Source organism: Hevea brasiliensis, chromosome 3 (assembly GCF_030052815.1).
Source record: "Hevea brasiliensis isolate MT/VB/25A 57/8 chromosome 3, ASM3005281v1, whole genome shotgun sequence".
Classification (NCBI taxonomy): Eukaryota; Viridiplantae; Streptophyta; class Magnoliopsida; order Malpighiales; family Euphorbiaceae; genus Hevea; species Hevea brasiliensis.
Window position 1 is genome coordinate 11,482,340 of NC_079495.1, and position 23,399 is coordinate 11,505,738.

General features: G+C 30.6%; 2 protein-coding genes across 7 annotated transcripts in view; one reads left to right on the forward strand and one right to left on the reverse strand.

The window, feature by feature from the left end:
• The window catches only part of LOC110642388 (ABC transporter A family member 1), a 59,625-nt gene extending 48,792 nt beyond the window's left edge, over positions 1–10,833 (forward strand). For 5 of the 6 annotated variants that reach the window (XM_058143868.1, XM_058143869.1, XM_058143870.1 and 2 more), the window contains 9 exons: positions 172–251; positions 366–473; positions 848–998; positions 7,068–7,204; positions 7,297–7,371; positions 7,496–7,796; positions 9,149–9,282; positions 10,316–10,374; positions 10,476–10,833. In XM_058143868.1, the coding sequence (XP_057999851.1) occupies positions 172–251; positions 366–473; positions 848–998; positions 7,068–7,204; positions 7,297–7,371; positions 7,496–7,796; positions 9,149–9,282; positions 10,316–10,374; positions 10,476–10,557 (1,127 nt within the window). In that variant the 3' untranslated portion in view covers positions 10,558–10,833. Of the gene's footprint in view, positions 1–171; positions 252–365; positions 474–847; positions 999–1,787; positions 2,007–7,067; positions 7,205–7,296; positions 7,372–7,495; positions 7,797–9,148; positions 9,283–10,315; positions 10,375–10,475 lie in introns of those variants that run through there. The other variant, XM_058143871.1, reaches the window with a different exon arrangement.
• Positions 10,834–14,533: 3,700 nt separating this feature from the next.
• LOC110642379 (heat stress transcription factor B-3) lies at positions 14,534–17,237 on the reverse strand. Its single transcript, XM_021794407.2, has 2 exons — positions 16,716–17,237; positions 14,534–15,209 (listed from the first exon to the last, which is right to left on the reverse strand). Exons 1-2 carry the CDS (start codon positions 16,977–16,979, stop codon positions 14,742–14,744), a joined length of 732 nt encoding a protein of 243 aa, XP_021650099.1. The 5' UTR covers positions 16,980–17,237; the 3' UTR covers positions 14,534–14,741.
• Between the last annotated feature and the right edge of the window lie 6,162 nt (positions 17,238–23,399).

Sequence of the window (23,399 nt, forward strand, 5' to 3'; positions counted from 1 at the left end):
TACGCTATAACACATTGGTGAATTCACTTGGTTAATTTATTGGAGGAGCTCACTTACACAATAAAATGTCAGTGATAATTGATTGTGTTACAGAAACCATGCTATATCAATTTGATTATAAAAAATTTTTAAATGAGGTTGATTCTGGTCTTCCTTTTAAAATTATTTCAGGAGAAGAATCTCCAACTGATGGAACTGCCTTTATTTTTGGCAAAGATATACGTTCAAATCCCAAGGCTGTTCGTCGGCATGTATGCTTTAATCTCCTTTATTAAATTCCTTTCATGGTCAAAGCTAGGCTATCTGTTTGTCTGTATGTTACTGAAAACCTAACTAAATTTTTGTGTTATATCAATCATATGCAGATTGGATATTGCCCCCAATTTGATGCTTTATTGGAATTCTTAACTGTCAGAGAGCATCTTGAGCTTTATGCAAGAATAAAAGGAGTTGCAGATTACAGGATGGAAGATGTATGTATATTATTTAAAAGTTTGTAAATAGTTAAATACTGTAATGAACTTCTAGTTTTTTCATGTTTTGTTAATTCTTGTGTCCTTGAATTGTGATTTGTTAATAATTTCTGCCTGTGTCTGCTTTGAACTTGATTCATGAGAGTTTGCTCAGTATTTTCTTTCTTCAGTTTCTGTTTAATGTTTTGGAGTAAATTTATTAATTGAGCAATCTTATAAATCGGTAAAAACATTGCATTTATATAGAGTTTGTGATTGCATACAACCCCTCTTTTTTTTTTTTTTGTCTCATCAAGTACTCATTTGCTGCCTTTATCAGTTTTATGACTGAAAAGAGCGTTATGACTGATCTTTGACATATATTCTCTGATCAGATTGTCATAGAAAAGATGGTGGAGTTTGACCTGTTGAGGCATGCTGATAAACCATCTTTCGCCCTTAGTGGGGGAAACAAGCGCAAATTATCTGTTGCAATTGCAATGATCGGAGATCCTCCAATAGTAATTCTTGATGAGCCATCAACAGGTAAGCATGGTGATCCTTCTATTCGTACCTCAGTTTTAGGGAAGAAAAATATATGAAAAAAAAGGAAATTAACGTAGTTGCTACTCATGGGAACATAAATTCTGTTCTTCTGTTTCTGATTTTCACTATTTGGAGTATATGAACTATTTCATGCTTCTAGGATTTGTTGTAATGAAATTTTGATTTCACGATCATTTTGTTGTGCGAAATTGAATTATGTTAAAGTTGGTTGTTTGAATGAAGCCTATCTTTTGTTTTCTTCTTGGGTATTTTGATGTGTTTCTAAAGGTTCACAAATGAAGTCCTATAGTTTTTCATAACTTGTAATCATGGCCTGAACGTTGAAGCAGACTGCTTTTAGCCTTAGTACACTTTAGTTTTGAGGTGCAAGTGTCATATGGTTAAGTTGCCCATTTAATTATATTTGAAATCAACTTTTAGTTTGTCTGTTATAGATGTGCTAGTAAAATGATATATCTGTTGGTAATAGGTCACCGAATCCATCAATGTGCATACTTATTTTTCCTTTTATAAGTTGATGTTACTTGTGTTATGGAAAGTCAATCACTATATTATTTTTCTGTATATTCTGTATTCCTATTTATTATTTCTTCCTATTACTAGAACACAATTAAAGGAATCAATTGTATATATATACCCATGTACAGATTAATTGAAATTAAGGAGAATCATCTCTTTCTACATGGTATCAGAGCTAGTTCATTAAGGAATCTAAATCTGGAATTTCTTTCCCATCTGTTTCTGCACTGAAACCCACTGTTACCCTAGGTCATCTATCTAGGGTGACTATTTGTTTTCACCACCCAGCTCAGGAGAGTCCTTGGCCACCGACCGGCCGTCCCCTCTGATCCAGTCGCTAGAATCCAAGTGCGAGGCTCATGCGCCCAACTCAGGTTCTCGCTGTTTCTTCACTCGCTGGCGCGTGGAGGCGCGTCCGCCGGCGTTTCGACTCTGATCAGCATCACCGGCGTCGCCTCAACCCCCTCATTCCACCACTGTGTGCTGTTGCCTGGTCCAGTACACCATTAAAGGACTTCTGAGGTTTGGCTCTCAGATCCTCTTTCGGTATTTGCTTGATTTGTGATTTTGGGTTATTTTGCGGCTGTAAGCACTTTGGATTATCGTTTCGGTTGGTTTTCTGTCTCAACAAATGGCAGACAATAAGAATGTTATTTCTGATGTGATTCCGGTGATGACTAAGATCACGGAACACAAACTTAATAGTTCGAATTAGCTGGAGTGGAGTAAGACTGTTAGGATCTATTTGCGTAGCATTGATAAGGATGATCATCTTACTAAAGACCCACCTACTGATAATACACGACAAACTTGGCTAAGGGAGGATGCTCGATTGTTTTTGCAGCTTCGGAACTCGATTCACAGTGAGGTAATTAATTTAATTAATCACTGTGAATTTGTTAAGGAATTGATGGATTACTTAGATTTTTTGTATTCTGGTAAAGGGAATATCTCCCGTATTTATGATGTTTGTAAGGCATTCTACCTTGCTATGAAAGAGAAAATGGAGGCTTTAGAAGCTAATGGTACATGAGAACTGTTGCCTTTGCCCACTGGTAAGAAAGCTATTGGTTGCAAATGGGTATTTACAGTAAAGCTGAATCCTGATAGTTCTGTGGCTAGTGGCAAAAGGATATACTCAGACATATGGGGTTAATTACTCTGACACTTTTTCTCTTATAACTAAACTTACTTCTGTTCGCTTGTTTATCTCTTTAGCAGCTACATATGATTGGCCCTTGCACCAATTGGATATCAAGAATGCTTTCCTTCATGGTGATCTTCAAGAGGAGGTGTATATAGAGCAATCACCTGGGTTTGTTGCTCAGGGGGAGTTGGGTAAAGTTTGCAGGCTTCGAAAGTCTCTTTATGGCTTGAAACAAAGTTCTAGAGCCTGGTTTGGGAGATTCAGTGAAGCAGTACAGAAATTTGGTATGCAAAAGAGTAAGTGTGATCACTCAGTATTTTATAGGCAATCTGAGGCTGGCCTAATTCTCCTGGTAGTCTATGTGGATGACATTATCATCACTGGGAGTGATTCTGCAGGTATTTCATCTCTTAAAACCTTCCTCTAAACCCAGTTTCAGACCAAAGACTTGGGCTTGTTAAAGTATTTCTTGGGTATTGAAGTTATGAGAAGTAAGAAGGGTATTTTCTTGTCTCAAAGAAAATATGTCCTCGATCTATTGATAGAGACAGGAAATTAGGTGCTAAGCCTTGCAGTGCACCAATGACTCCAAATTTACAACTGTTAGCAGGGGATAGTGAGTTGTTTGAAGATCCAGAGAGATACAGGAGATTGGTAGGAAAATTAAACTACCTTACAATCACTCGTCCTGACATTGCTTATGCCGTTAGTATGGTAAGTCAGTTTATGTCTTCCCCAACTGTTGCTCATTGGGAAGCCTTAGGACAAATCTTGTGTTATCTGAAAGGCGCTCTAGGAAGAGGTTTGTTATATGGTAATCATGGACATTTGAATGTTGAATGTTTTTCAGATGCCGATTGGGTTGGATCTAAGGTTGACAGGAGGTCAACTACTGGATATTGCGTTTTTGTTTGAGGAAATTTGGTGTCTTGGAAAAGCAAGAAGCAGAGTGTAGTTTCTCGATCTAGTGCTGAATCGGAATACAGAGTCATAGCACAATCAGTATGTGAGGTAATGCGGATGCTTAAATTACTAGATGAGACAGGTTTTGAGACCTTCCTGCTTGCGAAATTGTGGTGTGATAATCAAGCTGTTCTCCATATTGCTTCTAATCCAGTGTTTCATGAGCGGACCAAACATATTGAGATTAATTGTCACTTTGTTTGTGAAAAGATTCAACAACAGATCATCTCAACATAACACATCAAAATTGGAGAGCAGTTAGGAGATATTTTCACAAAAGTTCTGAATGGAGCTAAGATTAACTACATTTGTAACAAGTTGGGCATGATTAACATTTATGCTCCAACTTCAGGGGGAGTGTTATAGAAAGTCAATCACTATATTATTTCTCTGTATATTCTGTATTCCTATTTAGGATTTCTTCCTATTAGTAGAACATAATTAAAGGAATTAATTGTATATATATATACCCATGTACAAATTAATTGAAATTAAGGAGAATCATCTCTTTCTACAACTTGTAATTAAATAGATTTAGTTGGCTTGGCTATGATTGCCCTGAGTGACTATGGTTTCGGCATAAATTGGGCACTTACAAACTACAATTCATAATTGATAATTGGGAACCAGTTCAGGATTTATTGTTCGTTATAAAAAAAATTTCTCAATGGAGAATGGAACTCTTAATCTTTATTCCAGATGCCTTTTTGTATTCATCATTCTTTTGGTAATTGATTGTTGAGAAGACTTGGTTCCTTTAAATATTTAAATATGTTGATGGATGTCTATGAAGGGCCATAATTACTGTTCAAAATTCAAATGGCTGGGATAATGAGAGAGATTTCCTATCACAGATGAATTGCACCAAGGATGAGCCTTGTGTCCGTTTCACTTTGGTCATGAATGAGTTGACAATGTATGTCAAAGAGCTTGGCATATGATGTTTGTTGATAGTATGGTTTTAATTAGCAAAACCTGATTTGGAATTGACAAGAGCTTGGATCCATGGAGGAGCATTTTAGAGTTCTAGGGTTTTAGGTCAAGTGACACTAAAACAGAATATAAGTGTTGCAATTTTAACAAAAGAAGGGGAAGTGGGATTAGCCTAGATGGTGTAGAGATCTCACAAAGCATATATTTTACATACCTGGTTTTATTATACAAAGGAGTGGTGGAACTTGGAAGTGAGGTGGATGTCAATTATAAATTAACAGGTAAAGTAAATTGTAACTGCATTTCTATGTGATTGGAAATTATCAGCTAACTTAGGGAGGTGTTACAAGACCGGATTTCAGTTGAGTAAATACGTATGTTAGTATGTGTGAGGTCAAGAAACTGTGCACAGATAATTAGCATGGCAGAAATGTGATGGATCTGTGAAAATACTAGGATGAATTTGTGAAGGCATAAGGATGTATGGGTTAAGGATTGAACGCATGAAGGTCAAAGTGTACCTATTGAGCAAAAGTTGAGTGTGGAGATTGAGATGACATGTGCATTGTAAACTAAGAAATGCATCGGTATAGAAAGTTACAAATATTGGTTTGGAAAGAAATTGATGTGTGAACATATGATGATGTGGGAAATACAGTGAGAAAGGTTCTAACAGTTCTAAATCCTTTTGAAAACATAGCATTAAGCCAGGTAGAGTAACATAAAAAAATTCATTATAGTAGACCCAACTAGTTTGGGATTGTTAAGAGTTTCAAATTCCCACATCTAAAGTGTACACCAAGTTCAATGGGCTTATAAGGGTCAAGGCTAACTAAGCAATTGGTTGTTCTAACCTTCTAGCAATGGTTGGTCCAAGGTGTTGCCTTTGGAGAGGGAGGTGCAACCTTGTAAATTGTGTTGTGTTGGTGTTTCCTCATCAGCATCTTCTGTGGAGAAGGACATGCAACTCAGTGAGTTGCTTTGTGTTGATGTTTCGTAGCTGGCATTGCTTTTGGAGAGAGTTTGCTTTTTGTGTTCTTGCCTTTACGTAGGTGTTTCTAAATTCGAATGGGACTGTTACTTTATGTATTGAACCTGAGAGATCATTGGACCTGATGCAATGTTCTAAGGGAAGTTTCGTAACAAGTTGTGTATCAAGTTCTTGTGTTGGGAGGGAGTTATTGGCTTCAATGAGAATCTCATTGAGGGGAAGTCTTGGAATTGATGAGATTCCATTTTAAGGGGAGTGTTATTAAAAATCAATATGGCTTTTATATGATCCTAATTAGTGTAGGATTTATATTCCTAATTGGTGTAGCATTTATGTTCCTGATTAGTATAGGATTTATATTCCTAATTGAGTAATTATAGGATATTTGTATATAAATATATAATCTTTTATTTTATAGAAGTAATGAGGATAAAGATGTATCCCTTTGTGGTTCTTTCCCTTTTCTTCTTTCTTTCTTTTCTTTCTTTTTCCTCTTCTTATTCTTAATCTTGACATGTTCAGCTTAATTTAGTAATGTGGTATAAGAGCAGGTCTGGCTCAGTTTAATTCAAGTTTAATTCAAATTCAATTCAAGTGTCAACTTCAAAGGTTTCAAGGGGAGGATTTCAAGTTTCAAGTGTCAACTAAAAATGTCCTATTGCCACTTGAGGGGAGGTGTTAAGAGTACACCAACTTCAATGGGATTATAAGGGTCAAGGCTAACTAAGCTAATTGGTTAGGTCTAACCTTTTAGCAATAGTTGGTCCAAGCCCAAGTAAGTCCATCTCACTCTTCACGAACTCTAACCTTGACCCACTCATTAACATCTACCCATTCAACTCAATTCAATGATAGGGATAAAGACTTAGTTGAGTTGGGTGCAATGCAAGATTCTCGATTGTCCTTTTCCTCCTCATAGTTATGATATTTAGATTGTTATGATGTAAATTTGATATTTTATTCCGATCTTTATCTGATATTGCAAAAACATGCCTATAATGATTTTGCCCAACTGGGAATTTTTGGAAGGTTGATCAATCTTGATATAGATGAAAGGATGTGTCTTACATTTATAACTTGGAAACCTGTTCTAAAGTGACAACTGCAGTGCATTAAACTTGTGAATGAAAACAGAACTGCATCCTGATTAACAGTTTTCTTCAATCCATTATATGATTTAATGCATAATTTTAGCAGTAATTGATTATTGCCTGTATATTTGACCCACCTTGTTTTGGTGAATTGCATCTTATAATATACTTGTCACTTGTAGGAATTCCTCGACTCTTTCTTAATTTTCTACTTCCATTTTACTTGTACTATATCTAGAATTTATCTTCTTGTTGATCCACTGTTTGCAAACAAATACTTTTATAGTTTGTACCCTGGGCTTTGGGAAATCGTTTTGTACATAAAAGCATCATCTTTTCTTCATTGATGTTATTGCTTTTATTATCTCAAGTACCTGCCAGTTGCTGATTGTTAACTGTTTTAGGTATGGATCCTATTGCCAAACGATTCATGTGGGAAGTGATATCCCGTCTATCCACTAGACAAGGAAAGACGGCTGTAATTCTTACAACCCACAGCATGAATGAAGCTCAGGCACTGTGCACACGTATTGGAATAATGGTACTGATATATTTGTCCTTCACTGGCCCTAAAAGCATGGAAATGAGTGCTCACATCGCATTTGCTTTTCCCTTTTTCAATTTATTTTAAAGGTTGGAGGCAGATTAAGATGCATTGGAAGTCCCCAGCATCTGAAAACACGATTTGGGAATCACCTTGAGCTAGAGGTGTGAAATGCTTGATTATTCCTTATATTAGTTTAAGATTTAAGATTAATGACCAATAACTACTTTGTACATTTATGAAAATATTGAGCATAATCTAATGGCTAATTTTGGTCTCTGCCTTCAGGTTAAACCCACTGAGGTTAGCTCAGTGGACTTGGAAAATCTTTGCCAAATTATTCAAGAAAGGCTTCTGAACATTCCTTCACATCCAAGAAGCTTACTTGACGACATTGAAGTTTGCATTGGAGCAGTTGACTGCATCACATCTGAAAATGCTTCAGTGGCAGAGATCAGCTTGTCCCAAGAAATAATAATGTTGATTGGACGCTGGCTTGGCAATGAAGAAAGAGCGCACACACTTTTATCAACGCCAGTTTCTGATGGGGTTTTTGGTGAACAGTTAGCAGAGCAGTTGGTTCGAGATGGTAACCATCCTTGTTTACACTATTATGTATTTCTTATTTAGTTATATATCTTATGTATTCTTTGAAATCATCTCATGTTTGTTTACACATCTTTGAGTATTTTTTGTGCCTTTATAATTGAAGACTGGGTGGAATGGTAAACAATTAAGTGGTCCTAGATCTTTCCAAAGATGTGCCATACCACTGCACTGGGTGGAATGGAGGAAACATATTCATTTAGCTGGTCCAAAGTAATTTGGAATTACATTTGGTTGAGTTGTATTAACGTGATAGATGATGTTACTCCTCAATGAATTGCCATTGGATCTAGCATATTGTAAAAACTTATTCAACAAAGGAAGAAATGTTATTTGTGAAACAGGTTCCAGTTTTCATGTTTTACCAAACATTGCTTTGTTCCTTCAATTTTCTTGCTACTATGGTTTTGAGTGTCTGAACTTGTTATTTCCAGCAGAATGTTGTGCTTATAACTATATTGCAAAATCTAGGTGTGCCATTCAGTGCTATGTTTCTTGCCATCTTTTTCAAATATACTATTGTAGAAAATTTTTTAGTTATCAATCTGAATGTGTTGTTTTAATTTCTTCTTGATCATATTTCCAATTCTCATGATTATGTTAAAATCATGTGATTGATTAGCAAAATCAGTGGCTTGATTTATGCTTGTATAAAGGAGTGATTTATGATTTATTGATAGCATGCTGCATATATCTTGTATATGTTCCATTATAAATCCTTTTCTTGTGATTTTCTCTTATCTTTTCTATTATTCTAATTTTCAACACCAGTAATTCTTCTGCCAGCCCTTTGATCAGTCTGCAAACTGGATAGATTCTTTGTTAGAAATAGGAGTGGGACTGGTTGGAGGTGGGATTTGTCATCCCTGTCCCTGCCTCAATCCCAAAAAGGTGTAACCAAACCCTTCCCTGCAGGGGCACAGAAATGTTTGACCCCACGCCATCCTGCACCTCTCTTAGTGATGCTGTCTCCTTCCTCTTTTATTTTTTATATTTTTTCTTTCCTTCTTTTACTTAATTAACTTGATACAAATTATACACACATACAAACATGGGTTTATTGTAATTACATTATAAAATTAAGGATATTACTTCAAAATCAGCTTGGTAATGGGTGGGATAGCATCTATTGACCCTGCTTTTACCCAAATTCACATCCTTTTGGGTTTTCGTTGAGCCTGCTCCAAACCCCAGTTTAAGTTTGAAAAACCTATCTGAAATGGATCTGTAATTTCCATCTTTATCTTTTGTTTTTTCAGTAGCTGCATTTTGAGCAACTTCAAAATTTAGCATCTTTATATTCATTTTTAATTTACTGTTTGTATTTGTGCATAGGTGGGATACCACTACCAATATTTTCTGAGTGGTGGTTAGCCAAAGAAAAGTTTTCAGCTATTGATTCATTTGTGCTGTCTTCATTTCCTGGTGCTACAGTTCAAGCGTGCAATGGTTTGAGTGTTAAATATCAGGTAAATGCATAAAACTACATAGGACATGCTATATTATTTGCTTGCAATTGTCCTCAAATTTTCAGTTGTGGTGTTTGGATGAAATATCGGTGCAGTGAAATTCCGTATTCCTCTGTCCATCATCCATGTATTATATTTGTTGAGTTCTACTTCATTCTGCAATCACCATCTTCATTCATTTCTTCATTTCCCCATGCAATGTATGGCAATTGTTTTAGAAAATAAGAGTGGGTGAAGCATGGTTCATACAAGATCAAGTTGAATTTGCCTCAGTTAATATGAGACCTCTGTTAGGTTTATTTGATGGAGATTTTTTAAAAAAAAATTATAATTCATCATCATCAACAACAACAACAACAACAATGACAACTAAGCCTTCAGCCTTAAATTATAATTCATCAGAACTCAGAAAATTCTTAGTAGAAATAGCCAATCTTGCGAAACTCTTCTATATATATATAATCATCTTTGGCAAAAGTGATTTATGGTAAGGTTCTAATGCGAATGGAACAAACTGTCTGATATTAAAGAATTTGGCCCCAAATTCAAACACCAGAATGAAAATTAATGATCTGAAGTTTTTTATTTAGATTCTTTTATCAAATGCTCCCTCTATCATGTACCACTTTGCTTGTCGAATCCTGTTCATAGAAGCCAAAATAAAAATAAGAAACCTCATTAGTTCCGGGCAAATTAGACGTTGGATAAAATTATTGAAAGAAAATTTTTCATTAAAAAATAATATTTATTTCGCTTGGATGGAAGAAATGCCTAACTATTGGTATGCCAATTTGAATTTTATTGTTTGATCTCAGTGGTTTTATTTCGCCTGAATGTTATCCTTACTTTAGCATGCAAGAATATGTGAGAAATATAGCAACTTCAACCTGGCATATTATTTGGGCTTTAAGCACTCCAAAATTACATGATTTATGGATGTACTTAACGGTGGCACTGCAATATTATAAGCTTTGTGTTCATGTTCATGCATGTGTGCATATGGAGTAGCTGCTGATCCGTTATTTTATTGCAGCTGCCATACAGAGACGGGCTCTCGCTTGCAGATGTTTTTGGACACCTGGAGCAAAATAGGTGAAAACACATCAACACTTTGTTTCTAATTCTTGTTAATTTTTGTTTCTTTTCTTGCATCATTCATACTGATTAGGACATGCTACAATATTATACTTCAGAAATCAACTGGGCATAGCAGAATACAGTATCAGCCAGGCAACTCTCGAAACCATCTTTAATCATTTTGCAGCAAGTTTGTGAGTAAACATTAGTTCACTGAACACCGTTGTTTACCACTCTTTCCTTTTGTTACCTTGGAGGGATCATAGGAGATGCTTCTGCCTACTGTAATGGAAAGAAAGAAAGAAAGAAAGAAATTTCATCTGTAACTGTGAATATACATCGAAGCATAATTAAAAAAAAAATGTAGGAATGCTTCTGGGGAATTTCCCTTCCCCTCACACATGATGATTACCAACCTTGTCTCCTTGGCCATACATGTGCTCTTTCACTTTATAAAAGAAAATTTTGAATTCACTGGCAAGCTTATTCTTAACAAAATTACTGTGAAAAGTATATAGCATGTACAGTAGATAAAAGTTTCTATATGTATATATAAATTTTGAGTCAGGTTTATTCGAGTCGAGTTTGTCACAGGTTATGTTTCAATTTGTACTAAAGCTTTCTCTACATTAAAAGAGTACTTATTGGAGAAGTTTAATTTAGCTCATTTTAAACTTTTTGTTTAAACAATTTAGCTAGAAATTCAAGGCATTGAACTTGGTTTTGGGGCTTAAATCAATAAATTTAGTTTAATTCTTGATTTTTTATTTAAATCAAATTAAAAAATTAAAGAAATTTGGCTTGATTAAATTGAGCTTAAATTGAAATTTGTGTTAATTTTAACAAAATGTTAAAAATGTGCTAAATTGAAATTTCTCAATAATTGCAAGGGTCAAATTGAATATTCTGCCATATAAAAAAGGCTAATGATTCAGACGCTAAGCTAATTTGGTTGTCACTTTGTGAGAAAAAGACATTATATTTCTTCATATATGAATTATTTACCCATTATGAGGTCAAAGATGGCTCTCTCTAAATCTCAAACTTGGAGATTTTCTGTCTCTTTTTTGTTCCTTTGTGAGATTCTAGGCAAGAAATTTGCATATAACCAAGTCCAAACCCTATTTCCATTACGCTATTTATGTATGGACACTTTCACCGAGCAACTACTACCCAATGATTAAGTACACAATCACCAATTAATTCTTTTGCCAATATGTGTGGAAAAAGGTGAAAATAGAACTATTAGTGATGGCCTCCGCAAGATCTTCAGAGATTGGAATCCAAGGTAATTGAGGATTAGTTTTCATTTGTGGTGAAATTGACTTGATCCCGCAAATGAAATAATATAAAATTTGATGCCACATCTCATTTCACCGAGAAAACAACTTCTTGTTATCATTCAATACTAAATTTTACGTTGTAATTTCTTGTAGTTTTGGAGTTTGTTGCTTTAGATATTAAGTTGTTGGAGTTTGATGAAATTTGAGAATTTTCGTTGGTCATGATATAAAAAAAGAAAAAAAAGTTTATTAAATCTCTTGTAGCCCTAATACCAACAGGGGTAGTATTACCAAGTTTTATTAGCGAGAAGATTGGGAGAGTAAAAAGTCGAACCTATATCAACCAAATGAATGTAGGTACGATCAATTGAATAATATGTTTTTAGCCATTGGATCAAATTATACTTGACAGATGAGATTTTATAGTGATCAGAGTATAATCTTATATTATATAGCTAATAATAAGGTGATTAGGATAACTATATAATAGATTAGATTGAGATAACTCTTACAGGTGAAACAACAACATGATAAATCTTATCCTATCAAATCATATGGGTAATGTTATAGTTGATCCTTGAACTTTATTCTTGTTTTATTTGTATTTCTTGATTTCAATTTATTACTCAAGAATCTCTAAACTTCAATTTTATTTGATAAAAATTTCTCTAATATGTTATAGCAAATTTTCAAGTAAAAAAAAAAAAAACTTTTTTATCTCCTTTTCCCTTACACTCACACTTGCTATTACAATTACCTTCTAGACTTATCATAAAAATATCAATGTTATCACAATAATCTGTTTCCAGAAAAGGGAGAGAATTTATCTTTCATCAAAAAGTGTTTAAAGAGATTTTTTTAATTTGAAACGTGCAATTATAGGTTATAGAGAACTTTTATGAAATGAAATTAAAATTAAGTAATTTTTTAGAAATAAATTGAAGTTAAGAGATAGAAGTGAAATGCAAGATAAAATTCAAGGATGAACTATAAAAATTAACCCAAACCATATGAACGCTCCATTTGGATACAACTCATAAACACAACATTAATTTGCCATTCACATATAATGAAGGAAATTTTGTATCATCAAAGTGTGCATGAAAAATTAATGATTCATATATAGGGTTGGACTAGGTTCAATTTAGTTCAGAGGTTTGAGAAATTTCAGAATTGAATTGAATTCCAATTTTTTTTTTTTAAATCAAAATTGAAGATACTTGAAATCGAATTCAATCGAAATTTTTTATTCCATTCAATGCTTTGTCTTGATTCGAATTTCAATTTCTGAAAAAAAATATTATGCAATTGGGTATATACACACCAAATTTCCTTTCTTTTTCAGAAGAACAATTTTTTAATCCTCCATTGAAATCAAATATTTTTTTAAAAGATGGGACCTTGAAGGAAGAAAGTTTGGACATTTGAAATCAAATTGGATGAAAATAATTCAAGTGGGGTTTATTTCTTAAATAAGTTGGGAAGCAACATCAGTGGAAAATGACAAGTAATTAGACTTTGAACAATTTGTTTCTTAGTTCACAACATTTATAATTAATTGATGAGCAACTAAAAACTAGACACAAATTATAAAGCCATACCCACAAAGTCAAAATTCAAGAATAATAAGAGTTTTCCAATTCTAAGATTGAGACTTTGAAAATCAATATACTCTATTTTTATTTTTATTGATATTAAATTATTATTTTAATGATGTCTTTTTCCTAATTATATTTTCTTATTTAAATATATTTTACCGTTTTGTTGAATGTTATATTTAGGAATTTTTTTTTTGAAAAAGGAAATGACAATATTGTAAATGTTTTGGAAAATAAAATAAATATCGAGACTTAGCTTGGTTTAATTTAATGGTTGAATGCATCTCATTCACCTGGTAGACTCAAGTTCGAGCTGAGTTTCCACACTTCTAATTCAAAACTTAAAAAGGAAAAAAAATTACAAACTTGGTTTTATATATATATATATATATATATATATATATATATATATTTGAAGTGATAAACTAATTAATATAAACTAAATTCTAAATTTGAAATTAGAGGTAATAAACTATCATTATACATCCACAATAAATATTTTATTCATGGGATAGAAAAGAAAAGAAATGAGAGGCTAATCATGTTTAAAATAAGGGTAGAATTCTTATATCTAAAAAATATTTTTAATGTTAAGGAAAGAATAACTTTTTATTCCCTCAATTTTGATAATGAAACAAATGAAAACAAATTGAAATATTAAAGTTTCATCAATTCAGATTTTTTATAACTTGCCCTTGTACTTTTACCTCAACTAAATTAAAGAGCTCCATTCCATATCCTGTTAATCACTTGTAATGGAATTTATACACAACGTATGATGGTTACTAAACTTAATTCATTATGAACTTATAAGACATAATATACATGATGAGATTACTACTACATAATTAATTTAAGGCAGTAGTCAAAAGCTATTACCTTATATGCTTAAACCATATTCATAAGGCAATGGTAACAGTTTGAGAACCAGTACATCTATTTTTGTAATTGTAGCATAAAACAGTAATTTAAATATATTTTCACAACGAACAAAAATCGCTTTCTTAAATAGGTGTAAATTATTATTATTTTAATAGTTTTAATAGTAATTTTATTAAAATTTTGACAAAATTCATCAATTAGTTTGCAATGGTTTTATTACCTTATATATATATATATATAAAGACAATAATTATAAACTATTATAAAGCAACAGTTGCCTTAAATCAATCTAAAATGTATAGTAATGGTTGAACATATAAAAAAAACCATATATATATATATATAGAGAGAGAGAGAGAGAGAGAGAGAGAGAGAGAGAGAGAGAGAGAGAGAAAGTGAAGTAAATTAGTGTTTAACCCACAAAACAAAATATATGATAGCCATGTAATTCAAGGGGCTTGTGCCCAATTATAATCCCTTTTAAGTACATAACAATGTACTTATATAGTTATACATATAAGCCAGCAATGGAGCAAAGCTACTTACATTCCAAGTAGCTAGATATTGCTTGCTTCTTTGATTATTAATTAATTGAATCTACATTTATAATTGGCGCAAATTACTTGCATGATTGGGCTAGTAAAATAGTTGCCCACTCTCTAATCTCAGCTTTCTTTCTCTTCCTCTCCCTTTCTTCCCCAACTTCTAATCTCACACCAAACAACTTTGGCCTCTCATCATCATCACCACCATCATCTTCTTTCTCCAAATGTGCATATTTGGCCACTAAATCAAGTAGCTCCTTGCACTTCTTCTTCATGCTAGTGAGCTCGGAGCTCAACGCACAATTTTCTTTCTTGAGACGTTTATTTTCATCGATAAGGTTACTATATTCAGATGATGATGATGTTGATGATGATCTTTGATCTTCCTCAAACTCTTGTGGTGTAGCTTGAATTGGTGCAATCGGTTGTTGCTTGTTAGACCATGCTTTTCGTCGACGAATTTGACAAAGTAGCTCTCTTTTACCCTTTCGAAACATGTCATTGCAGAACTCCCACCGGCTGGTTGCAACTTTGCGAAAACCCTATACCCACATCACAATACATATGCATGGTAGGTTAAATGATAAACATTTAGAAATTCTCTAATGAAGCATCGTTAAAGAGGAGATGAAGCCATTGGAAAGAAGAAACTGAAGAAATGACACGAACTAAATTTAATCTCACATATTTAAGTCTTATTTATTTTTCTTTAGTATTATTTAAACTCAATTTATCATGGATTAAGATGACCCACATATAAAATAGGTGAGATCTACATATTTGTGATAGAAATATAAAATTATTCTTGGAGTAAGCTTTTAGATTGAATAATTTTTTGACATAGTATCAGAGCCTCTCATATATTTAGAATTCAAATTCTGACCACCCTATTTATTGGTTGAATATTTCAGCATAAAGTAAAATGATCTATGCTTGCCCATGTTTGAAGTCAAATAGGCTTTCGCAAACAGGGTCTGATAGAAATATAAAACTATTATTGGAGTACTCACCTATTATTTATATTTTTTCTCATGAAATTACTTGTCTAAAACCTGTCGTTGAATCTAAAGCATATTATATATGGTGAGACCTACGTGTTTATATCTTAAATTCATAATAAATGAAGTCTAAGTTTTTCTATTTTTCAAACAATTATTTATTTACTACATTGAATTTTGAGAAATTTACTATCACTGGCATACTAATTAAGAGACCAAGACTTGCTATTATGTGCATTGAATTCAAAGCAACTTTTATTATTTTCTTTAAAGAACTTGGACAAATAAAAATAAACCAAGACTTGAATCGTTAAATTATTGAAGAAGTAAGAACTGTGAAGCTTCTGACTTGACTTACTATCCATTACCAAGACTTTAAATTAAAGAATTTATATAATTTTTGGATGCATCATTTAACCTATTCTACCATTCAACAATGAAAATAACCTATTCTATAAAAGCAAAAGGGTGTAGATAGCGCCATTTAATTGGTTGATGCATATATCATTGAAGACCAAAGTTACTATAAAAGCAAATCCTTTAAAAAAAATTATTTTAAAAAATTTTTAAAAAAAATACACTAGACTATACGTCTAATATTTGTAACCTAAATTAGTCTAAAATTAATTACATAAAAAAATTAATTACTCAATTAATAAAAAAAGTTACCAATATATTTATATTTTGGATTCATGATGTATTGAGTTTAGGCAATAAAATCTCGATTCAATATGAATCAAGACACAACATGTATAGTGAGATATATATAGATCTCACATATTTACATCCATGATGAATTAGGTTTAAGTAAGAATTTTTCGTAAAATGAATTTTAAGTAATACAGTCTTAAAAATTTTCTTGTTTAAATTCGATTTATTATAAACACATAATTATGTAAGACTCATATATTTAATAAGTTGTATTTTGAATGCATAGTAAACTAGGCAAAAATTTTCCTATAATATTTATAAATAGACTGAATAGATACACCTAGATGAAGTATTACTCTGTCTATTTTTATTTTCTCCGATCATTTTTCATACACTTACATAGGTATTCAGTTGCCGGACAAAGCTGGAGAAGTTGCTGTGCTTGAACAGTGTTGGTAGTAGATCGCAGGCAAACTCCGCCGGCTGCCACACCACGAACCCTGTTCCGTCGTCATTCCAAGAAATCACGTGGTCGGTGACCGGATCTTCCACCAGCATGTAGGTTTTGAGCAAGAATGGTGGCGGAGTTGATTTCCTTGCATATTCCAACAAACCTTTATTGCTATTATTATTATTATTACTATCTATAGCTGTAGACTCCATAAGAAATTAAACTTTGCAAGAAAAGAAAAGAAAAGAAAAGAAAAAGAGAAGAGAAAGAGACTAATTAATGGGAGGAAGAGAAGAGAATAAGAGCAGTTAAGAACTCCCAGCCCCAGCAGTAGAAACCCAACACGACTCCACAGTCCATGAGAAATGCAAGGGCTTTTCTTTGTCTCTCTTCTCTCTCACACACAGAAGAAAGAAATGGTGGAAACGTATGTTCTAAGGCTCTCTCTTCATATACAAGTCCCAAGAATTAATGCTACGCCTGGTTTATAAATATATTATCAAAATTACATGCTTGCTGGTCCATGATTTTTTCCGAGGAACCCATGTTTTCAACACTAGGATTCTATCATACATCTTTGATAGTCTTTGATGGCTACGGTTATCTGCCTTGTATTGACTGGTCAATAATCAACAGTACATGGCACACTCTTTTTCTCTGCTGCTTTCCACCGGACAATGTCCTGATAAGTCCTCTATTTACAACTTCCAGAATTTATTACGTCTTTAAATTATTTGTTTTCATAATTGAATTCTTGTGTATGGGAAATTATTCCGTAGACTCAGTATATATGCATTCTCTTACTCACAATAATATAGGTCTCACTGAGCATAGATCATATCATATACCTTTAGCTTGTTACAAATATAATTAACCTGAAACTCTTTAAGAGATTTAATAAGGGCATGTATTACTTCTATATATTTTTATTCTCTCATGAAGAATTAGATTTGAGACAATATATAATGCTACTTGATTGATACAAATCAATATCATTTGTTTGATATCTTCATATCTTAACTCTTAAGGAACTTACTTTAACAAGATAAATTCACAAGCGGCTAAGATCGTAGTTCAACTTTTGCACAACGTCCCACTTTTTATTCTTTTAGGATATTAGATTTCCCAAATTAGGATATGATCCTCAAGTGGATCCTAAGAGAGAACTTGCTCAATCTATGTCAAAATAACCAATAATTTGTGTATATCCTTTGTTTTTGTACAAATCTTTGTCTCTAGGTTCTCATCTAGACTTGACTATAGGCTAGTTCAGAATCAAAATCGAACCGATTTAAATCGAATCAAAATTGATCAACTTGTTTTTGACTCAAACCATAAATGAATCCTATTGAAATTTAACTAGGACAATTCAGTTTAGTTCCATACCAAACTAAATTTTTTTATTTAAAAAATTTTTCAAAAAAAAATTTTGCACCATTAAATTTGAATTAAACCAAATCAAACTGAAATCAAAATTAAAACTTTAGAGTGTTTAATGGACTGATTTAGATTCACCCTTTTGATGAACTGTGAACTAATGACTCCAAACCAATTCAAACAAAACTGAATCGGTGGCCACATTCACTGTCATCTAGTCTATTCGATAGCGTGTGTATATATATATATATATATATATCATCAGAAATATTCATCACATGTTCATGTTCTTGTATTCTTTGTCTTCCTTCTAGACTGTTTGACCCAAGATCCACGGGTATGTCACAGTTTGTTGTTATGTCATGAATTCTTTGATTGGGATCCAAGCCAGAACAGGGGGAATGATAAAATTGGGTAAATTATTTCTTTATTTATATATTATATTATAATCAGTGCTTAAATTTTAAAAATAAATGAAAATATATTTAAATTTTAATTTTATCGTACACTTCCATTTTTTTTATCTATATTTTTAACTTTTACTGCTAATAATGATTGAAAATGCATTAATATTTTTAAAATAAATTATTATGTTATTTTTAAATTTTTTTTAAATAAATAATTTTATTAATTAATTTTTTAAAAGTCAAGAAAAACTTAACATAAAATCTTCAAGTTAAATCCCAACCAACAGATCCCCTCAAGAAAACCAATCTAGAGGAGAAAAATGCTAACCGAAAAAATCTGTTAAATTTATATCATTATTAATATTTTTATTTTTTATTATTTTATATCAATTTGAAATAAGGTATTTATACTATATATAAGATTTGAATAAATTTTTTCTCCTTTTATTTAATTTTTAAGGTAAAATTAGATCTGAGTCATTTTTTTTATATATTATCAGAAACTACTCTACTTTAATGTGGGCACGAGGAGATGTATTATTACACATTGATTTGGGATAAGGTGTTTATACTACATATAAGATTTAGATAAACTTTCTCCTTTTGAATTTATTTTTAAGATAAAATTAGATTCGATTTATTTTTTTTATATTTTTTATTGATGATTTATTAGTAAAAAAAGAAATAAATTTATTTTATCTAATTTTTTTTAATGACGAAAATAAGTTACCCTAAATTTAGGTGGGATGATGATTTTTCACATTATTTATCATATATCTAACGTGAGAATTCCTCTTTTATTTTTAAAATTTTTCTTTCTTTTTGCTTTTCTTCTTCCGCTACCAACCAAAAATCTTATTATTACTATTATGATCCAATTCTTTCAACTTTTTTTTTTGTTTTTTTAAGAGACTTTCCGCATGCTTTTTTCCTTTTAATATATTTTTCTCTCCAAAATTTTCTTTTCTACATATGCTTTAATTAATTTGCTTCTTACAACCTTACTCGCCAAAACTATTCGTCTGTCACACGCTCTTTAATTTGTTTACATTTTTATTAATTATTGCCAAAATTTTTAAAATATTTTCACAGACTTTTTTAGGTATATTAAATAAAAAAAAACCTATTCTTTATTTAGTTGAAATAAAAATATTTTAATTAATTTATCAGAGTTTTTATTGGACTTCTCATTGAAATAAGGCACATTAATTTAATTCTAATTATAACAAAATTATATTTTAATGATTAAATAAAAATTTTGTCATTATATAAATTTATTTTAATTTTTGAGTTAAAATTGAGTTTAAATTAAAATTTTGGAATTAAATTAAATAAAAAATTAAAAATAAATTAAATTAATTTTTTTAATAAATATAAGAGTTAAATTAAATATTTTAATAAACAGAACCATAGGCGCGTACAACACGCGCTAGCGGAGGGTGTAAGGACAAAAGAAGAAAATACATGGTATTTGGACATTAAATATGGAAGGTTCTGATTTTGGTCGGGGGGGAAAGCTGAGCTTTCTTGACTTATCTATCCTTTTCTTTTCTTTTTTTATTTTATACAAATTCAATATTAATATTTGTAATTGTGTGCTCTCTACCTTCACCGGCCTCTCCTTTGTGTTCCCATTTGCTTTTAACTCTCCTCATCTACTACATTGTGGGAATTCATCTAATAAAAATTTACTTTGTAATGTTGAAATTATGTAAAAAAAATAAAAATTATAATTTTTCAAATTTAGAGTTTAGTAAAAATTTAATTAAAAACAAAAATATTCAAAGCCTATCTTGACAAAAAGCAAATTAAACATTTTTTTTTCTATAAATTGGAGCAGAAATAGTAATGAGATAGATATCTTTGAGTATTTAATTCAATCGAATTTTATTTAATACGTAATCGAGTTGAAGATGAGTTCAAACTTAAAATAATATGCATATTGGATTCAAGGCAAATTAAGTTTTATATAGTGAGAATTTACTATTCAATTTTTTTATATATAAATAATTAAATAAATATAAAATATATTTTTTTATAATAATATTTATAAATTTTAAGATATTATTTTCAATAAATAGAATTTAAATATTTTATAGAATTGTTAAAAGTTTATGATAAAAAATATATTTTTATATAAATTATTAATTAAAATATATACGACTAAAATTGATTCTAGTATTATTCAGATAATTATAATTAGGCTTGATATGAATTTAATAATTTAAAATTAAGTTTAATTAAATTTGAGATAAATTTAAATATTAAAAATATTAATTGAATTTAAATTTGGGTATGATAATTTTTATAGATATTTTATCTGTTACTATTCCTAATTGAAAAATAATTAGAATTTGAGTGCCATTTGGTTGCTAGAGAGAGAAAAAATGAAAAATGAGAAATATTAAGAGAAAATTAAGAAATTAATCTTTTTATTAATTTATATATATATATATATATATATATATACACACGTGTGTATAAAACATGGTGAATTAGAATGGTTTTCCTTTGTGTAGAAAATTGAGGTCATTGAATAAGACAAAGAAATTAAATTATATATCCTCTAGATGCTCATGGTATTAGAATGGCAGCTTCCATCACAAATTCACAAAACAATTTGGTAATAATCCATTATATATAATTGTTATAATATGACCTGAATTTTGGATATGCTTTCATGAACTTGAATTTTAATCTAGTATAAAAAATTTACATTGTGATCTGAATAAAATATTTTGTAAAACTTGTGATAATAGAGAAAGGTACTCGATAGATATAAATATTATATAATATATCGCTTAATATATCTATTTTAAAAGATATTGTAAGAATTTTAGAAAAATAAATTGAAATTAGAGTTTGACGAGTTTTTAATGGTTTTATCTTGTTCTTTTTATTAGAGTGATTTTTTTTTGTCTTACCTCGTGAATGTATATTCTATCACATAAATTTTATACGTTTTTTTTTTTCCTTTATATTATGATTGTATAATTATATATGTATCTTATATTTGTGTTTATTATAAAAATAATATTTTTTTATCGCTTCATATACATGGTGAAGCTCTACTCTCCATTCTCATGAGGCAAGGCTATTCGTATATCATCAATAGGTAACACTGGAAACAAATTCATGGTAGCCCTTCATATCCCCTCACTATGGACCTTACTATTATTATTATTATTATTATTATTATTATTATTATTATTATTATTATTATTATTATTATTTAATTAACCTTTTATTGTTATATTTCTTAAAAATTACTCTTGTTTACATTTTAGGACTACCTGATAGTTTAACACATTTCCAAATTTAGGTTTTGTGATTTGTTTCTTGATAAACATAAAACTTGTGCTTTGCTCTCTAGACACTTTTCTTTTTTTTTTTTTATTTTATCAAAAATAAATACACTTACATAATTTCAGGAAAAATGACACGCTCGTTAGTAAAGTCATGACAATTTTTTCAAGGCACACCAACTCTTACAAGTCCACACATACACCCATCTATAATTGATGTGAGATTTCAAAGGATCAGCCCACTGACAGATGGGTCTGGTTCTGTTTTTTTGTCACAAACACATATACACCAGCTCACCTCGACATTTTGCCTTTTTTATTGAAAATAAATACGCACACACAGACTCAGGGAAGGCACGCGCTCCTTAATAAAACTATAGTAATTTTATCAAGACGTGCTAAACCTTATAAGTTCACACATGCTCGTTCACAATTGATTTGAGATTTCGAATTACCAACACTTTTTGATTTAAGCTAATGTGATAATATTTTTGAATAACAACAATGTTGGGGATTTTTTTTTTCTAACAGAATAAAATATAGAATATTTGTTTGTCGAAAATAAATTACAAATTTAAGAAGTAAATATATTAGATTCTATTGCATTCTTCTTCTCTCAATATGTATACACGAAAGTGCAGCCAAACAATTCAACAAGAAAAATCAATAGGTTAAGTTAGGAAATGTTATTTTCACTATGGTATTTTTCTTTTTAATGTTAGAGAAAAAAAAGAATTAATTTTAATTTAATAAAATTTCATTATTTGTTTGGTATTGAAGTTTGAAGATATAAAAAAAAAATTATACTATTTTGATTATTTTTAGAAAATAAATTTAAAAATTGTTCTATTATTTTCATATTCTTATGATTAAAAACTTATTAAATTTAATTTTAAATCAATTTAATACTTTCTAACTAATATATTTTAAAAATATTTTTAATATATTTAAAATATATTTTTCTTAAAAACAATTTCAATAATAATAATGCTAAACAAATACTGAGAGTGCATTTATATTTTGAATCCTAAGAGCTCATATCTACAAGATATTCGTGGAAAAAGTAAATATTTTTAGGTAAAGGATTGGTTTGGCTTGTACTATTGTTAATTGTTGCTCAGGGAAGGAATTATCATTTCTTGAAGAAGTAATGGTCATATGTCAAACAAATAATTGAAAAAACTCTGTTCGGTAACTTCATCTACTTGGCATTTTATGAGATAGGCGTTTCGTGTATTGGATTACATGGAATATTATGTAAACTTAACTAGGAATAAGGAATAAATTTAAGTCAGGTTTGTTACTGCGAAATCAAAATTGTAATATAATTATAATTATATTGTATGTTTAATTATTTTATTTAGTAATAAAAAAATTTAATGTAATGAAATAACAATTACATAAAATAGTCAATTACAAATAAAATTATGTAATAATCATTATACAAACAAAAGTAAATGTAATTATAATTACTTATTTTGATTTTTTTTCTTTTATTCTCAACATTATTACCTTTACTAGCCATCATTGCTGTTGCTACCAT